General features: G+C 38.1%; 1 protein-coding gene across 1 annotated transcript; it reads right to left on the reverse strand.

The window, feature by feature from the left end:
* Positions 1–3,046: 3,046 nt before the first annotated feature.
* Positions 3,047–4,132, reverse strand: LOC126726029 (uncharacterized mitochondrial protein AtMg00810-like). The gene has a single exon (XM_050431128.1). The coding sequence runs from the start codon at positions 4,130–4,132 to the stop codon at positions 3,047–3,049; it is 1,086 nt and encodes a 361-aa protein (XP_050287085.1).
* Positions 4,133–4,714: the final 582 nt, after the last annotated feature.

Here is a 4,714-nt window from a genome sequence, read left to right on the forward strand (position 1 = left end):
CATTCCAAGTGTGAATGAGCACTGTGATCACTACCTTGTGGTGTTCACTTGGTTGATCAAGCCATGGTTTGTTTCTTAACTCCATCTTTGCTTGATCACATATTGCCTGTTTCATATGCATTTCACGATTTTCTGCTTAACAATGATCATGGTGTATTGTTGTGTTTCAGGAGTCTTATGTTCATATGATTCAAGTGCTTCACAGCTTCTAGAGTTAGGTGTGAGTGAGTTTTGTTCAACTGTTCCCAACTCACATGTTAAGTCTAGAGTTTTTTTTAGGGTTTTGTCACGGAATAGCCAAAGGGGGAGATTGTAAGGTTGAATTTATTCAACCATCTAATTGGCTTTATTCCGTGCCAAATTTGCTTGTAATTCAGCATTTAGTAACCCTGTATTTAGGTGGGTTTGATGTAAGGGTAGTGAGTGAGATAGAGTGAAGATTGCTCAAAAGTGTGCAAGAAAACAGAGACTCGCGGCTGGGCCTCGCGGGTGACTCGCGGCTTCAAGCCACCAGACGCAGCACACGTGCCAAGCATGCTGGAAGGTGAACAATCATGCAAGCTGGAGCACTACAGGACAAAACAGGACAACTGGCCATACGGTTATCTCGTGACTGGATCTCGCGACTTAGTCAAGCCGCGAGCCACCCCTGTTTTGTAAAACCTGACGTTTCACATTCCTCTTCCTCTCCAGTATAAATACCCCTTTTACCCACGATTGTAAGAGAGCTTCTAGAGAGAATTTTGAGAGAGAAACCCTAAAGAAAAACAAGATTGATTCACCCACAATCTATACATTAGAGTCTCTTCAAATTCCTCAACTCTCTTCTTCTCCATTGTCAAATTCTTGAGAGGCGTTATACCAAACCTGGTTCTCACCATTATCATTACTGTGAGAGAGCTGTTTGGATTTCTGGGAAGCAGTTAGGAAGGAACCAATCTTCATTGGTTGATGCTACGGTCTAGTAGCGGAATCCGAGAAGTTAGAAAAGAAAAAGGTTCGGCGCAACCTCGTTGGAGCAAGAAGCTTGGAGGGCTTAGGTGCACTGGGTAGATTAGGCTTGGAGGGTCTATTGCTGTCCATGTATCCCAACTGTATTTTCTAGTGGATTGTTTACTGCTTGGAGGGCGACGGAGAGGTTTTACGCCGAGGGCTTCGGTTTCCTCTTCGATAACACATCGCATGTTGTCTTTGTGTTTGCATCTCTCTTCCCTTTATCTTTGCCTTTTATTTTCTGCTGTGGATGTGATTTTAATTGGCATAGATTGTTTACCAATTCTATATTATAGCTTATATTCATTTTCCGCACACTAGTTGTTTGACATAAAGCTTGAATTGGTTAATTTGTAAATTGGGGATCTAAACGTTCAAGGGTGTTTATACACATATTTGAACTTTCACAATTGATAAAATCTCTTATGGTTGAATAAGAGATAAGAGATTTGAGGTTCAATCCCTGTTTACACCAAAAACTGATTAGTGTCTTGATTTGATAATAAAAAGCTATTATCAGGAGCGGATTCCATAAATTGAAAATATTTCAAGAAAAAATAATGGGTTAACCAACATATTACGCCAAAATTTTAACCCAACTAGTAAATTTGTTTTGGTTCGGATTACCCTGTAACATATTAATCTGTTTTGGGCCATTATTATGTTTCAAAATGTGCACTTGCTCACTAACACTGATTTGAATATATTAATAAAATGTGACTTTTTACAATACTCTTGTTTTCAATTGCTCTTTGTCTCTGTCTTAAAAAATTTAAATAGTATATATATATATATATATATACTATTTACGTAAAGGATATTCATAAATCAATCATAGTAATGGACAATACTGCTTACATATTTTACATTTGAGTTGTGCTAGGACCATAAAAAATGGCACAACTTTGTGCAATAACTCGTCACATGGCGAGTTGTGACTGGTGAAGGAGTGTTTGTGGGACATGTGAAGACACACCTTCACCAATCATAATTCATCACGTAACGAGTTGTGGTACAAAGTTGTGCCATTTTCAATAATCCCAACATTTTCCTTTACATTTTTACTTCCAGCCATAAATTAACCACTAAAAAAGAAAGGATGGAGAAGCAATGCTAAAAAAAAAAAATGTGATAGTTCATTTCTTTCCTTACCACTTCTTTTTCCCTCGGGGATGGGAATGAAGTATGAAACCTGTACCTGTACCAACTCTTTCTTATTCTTGTATAATTGTGCAAGTGGTCTTGCGTTGAAATTTCCAAATGGCAATGTGTCTCATAAAACATCCAATCAATTTGCACCTTGATAAAGCATAAAATTTCCAAAGCCAAGTAGTGATTTTGTTTCAGCCCAATGAATAAGGAATAAGAATGACCAAAACAAAATGTATTGCTAAAATTTTCAATGAATAAAAATAACGTGCCGTAAGTATCACAAATCAAAGAAATGAAGAAAACTGTATATTCTCATTAACTAGCAAAACAGAATACAAAAGGGATATATATACACGAAGAAGAAGCAAAAACAAACTAACCCTGTCACGTGTTACATATCCTATGACTAACCTTTACACGTGTGAACTAACAAGTACTTTACATATTAAATAAAGCTACATGTCGTTTTTACTTGTTTTATGTCTTCATTTGTGTCATTTAGTTTCACACCGGTTCTGCAGATACCCTTGTAGCTTTGACCCTCTTCTATCAAGCTTACCTGATCTTGCTCAGACCTGTTTCTTCCATTCTGATACTCCCCCTTAAGGGTAGTTGTTGAATGAATATTAATCATTCCCATTTTGCAAACCAGAGTTGAGAATTGACTAAAACTCAATGCCTTAGTCAATAAATGTGCAAGTTGACAATGAGTTCTAACATGATTCAATTTAATAACTTTCTCTAGCACTTTATCTCTAACCACATGGCAATTTATCTCAATGTGCTTGGTCCTTTCATGAAACACTGGGTTTGATCCAATGTGTAGGGCTGCTTCACTATCACAAAACAACAAAGCCTCCCTTTTGTGTTCCACTCCAATGTCCTTAAGAAAGTACAATATTCACACTATTTCACAAGTGGCCACTGCCATTGCTCTATACTCTGCTTCTGCAGATGATCTAGAGACTGTTGATTGTTTCTTGGACTTCCATGAAACTAAGGAATAACCAATGAAAACACTATAGCCTATGATAGACCTCCTAGTGTCAGGACAAGTAGCCCAGTCAGAGTCTGTGAAGCCTTTTACATGCAAATCTGTGCTAGCTGAAAACAGAAGACCCTGACCTGGTTCATTCTTCAAATATTGGAGCACCCTATGCACTACATCCAGATGTGGTTTCCTTGGCTTGGACATGTACTGGCTTAACCTATGGACAGTAAATGTGTCTGGCCTAGAGATTGTTAAGTACAATAACCTTCCAACAAGTCTTCTATAAGCACTAGGATCCTTAAGTTCTTCCCCTTCATACTTGCTTAACCTTACATTTTGTTCCATTGGTGTTTTGGCTGGTTTACAGCCTAACAAGCCAACATCACTTAGCACTTCTAAAGTGTATTTTCTTTGACACATTGATATACCCTTATCTGACCTCGCAATCTCTAAACCAAGAAAATACTTCAAGTCACCTAAATCCTTCAACTTAAATTTCTGATCCAGCAACACCTTAAACTGATCAACTTCTTCCTTGTCATTACAAGCTATCAATACGTCATCTACATAGATCAACAAAACCATAAAGCAATGACCCTTTTGTCTAGTCAACAAAGAGTAATCTGCTTTAGATTGTTTGAAGCCCAACTGAACCAAGGTAGAAGAGAATTTGGCAAACCATTGCTTGGAAGCCTGTTTCAGCCCATAAAGTGACTTATTCAACTTACAAACCATCTCCCCCTGGCTCTGAAACCCTGGTGGAAGAGACATATAAACCTCCTCAGATAAATCCCCATGTAAGAAAGCACTGTTAACATCAAGCTGCCCAAGATACCAACCCTTTACAGCAGCCACAACCAAGAGACACTTCATAGAATCCTCTGACTTGTACTTGACTTTATAAACCCATTTACAACCAATGGGTTTCTTATTTGGAGTTAAAGGTGTCAAGGTCCAAGTATTATTGGCTTCTAGAGCTGCAATCTCAACAGCCATGGCTTCTTGCCATTTAGGATTAGACACAGCTTGATAATAGTACAAAGGCTTAACAATGGAGGAGATAGAACAGCAAAAATGTTTATAGGAAGGAGAAAGGGAATGATAAGACAAGTGAGAAGATAAAGGGTGAGAGGTACTTGTGTGAAGAATAGTGGCAGTGGGAATTGAGAATACCTGATTGCAGTGATATGCCTGAAGATAAGAAGGCTATTTATGGACGCTAGCAGAGTTTCTAGTAGGCATAGGATCAGCCAAAGGCTCAGGTGGTTCAATAGGAACATCATGTAAAAACTCATCATCAAGATCAGTGTGCACAACAAGAATAGAATCATCAGCATGAGTAGAAGATAAGGGAACAACAGGCAAAGAAGAAGAAGGAAGAATGTGATCAAAAGGATCATAAGAAACAGAAGGAAAACAAGGCAAAGGAATGGACTAAGAAGAATTAGAACAAGGGGCAGAAGTAGAATTAAAAGGAAAAACAATTTCATGGAATACAACATCCCTAGAAATGAAAATGGAATGGGACTGAAGATCATACAACTTATAACCCTTCACATTGAAGGGATAACCAAGGAA

The sequence above is a fragment of the Quercus robur genome, chromosome 5 (genome assembly GCF_932294415.1).
Source record: "Quercus robur chromosome 5, dhQueRobu3.1, whole genome shotgun sequence".
In the NCBI taxonomy this organism is placed as follows: Eukaryota; Viridiplantae; Streptophyta; class Magnoliopsida; order Fagales; family Fagaceae; genus Quercus; species Quercus robur.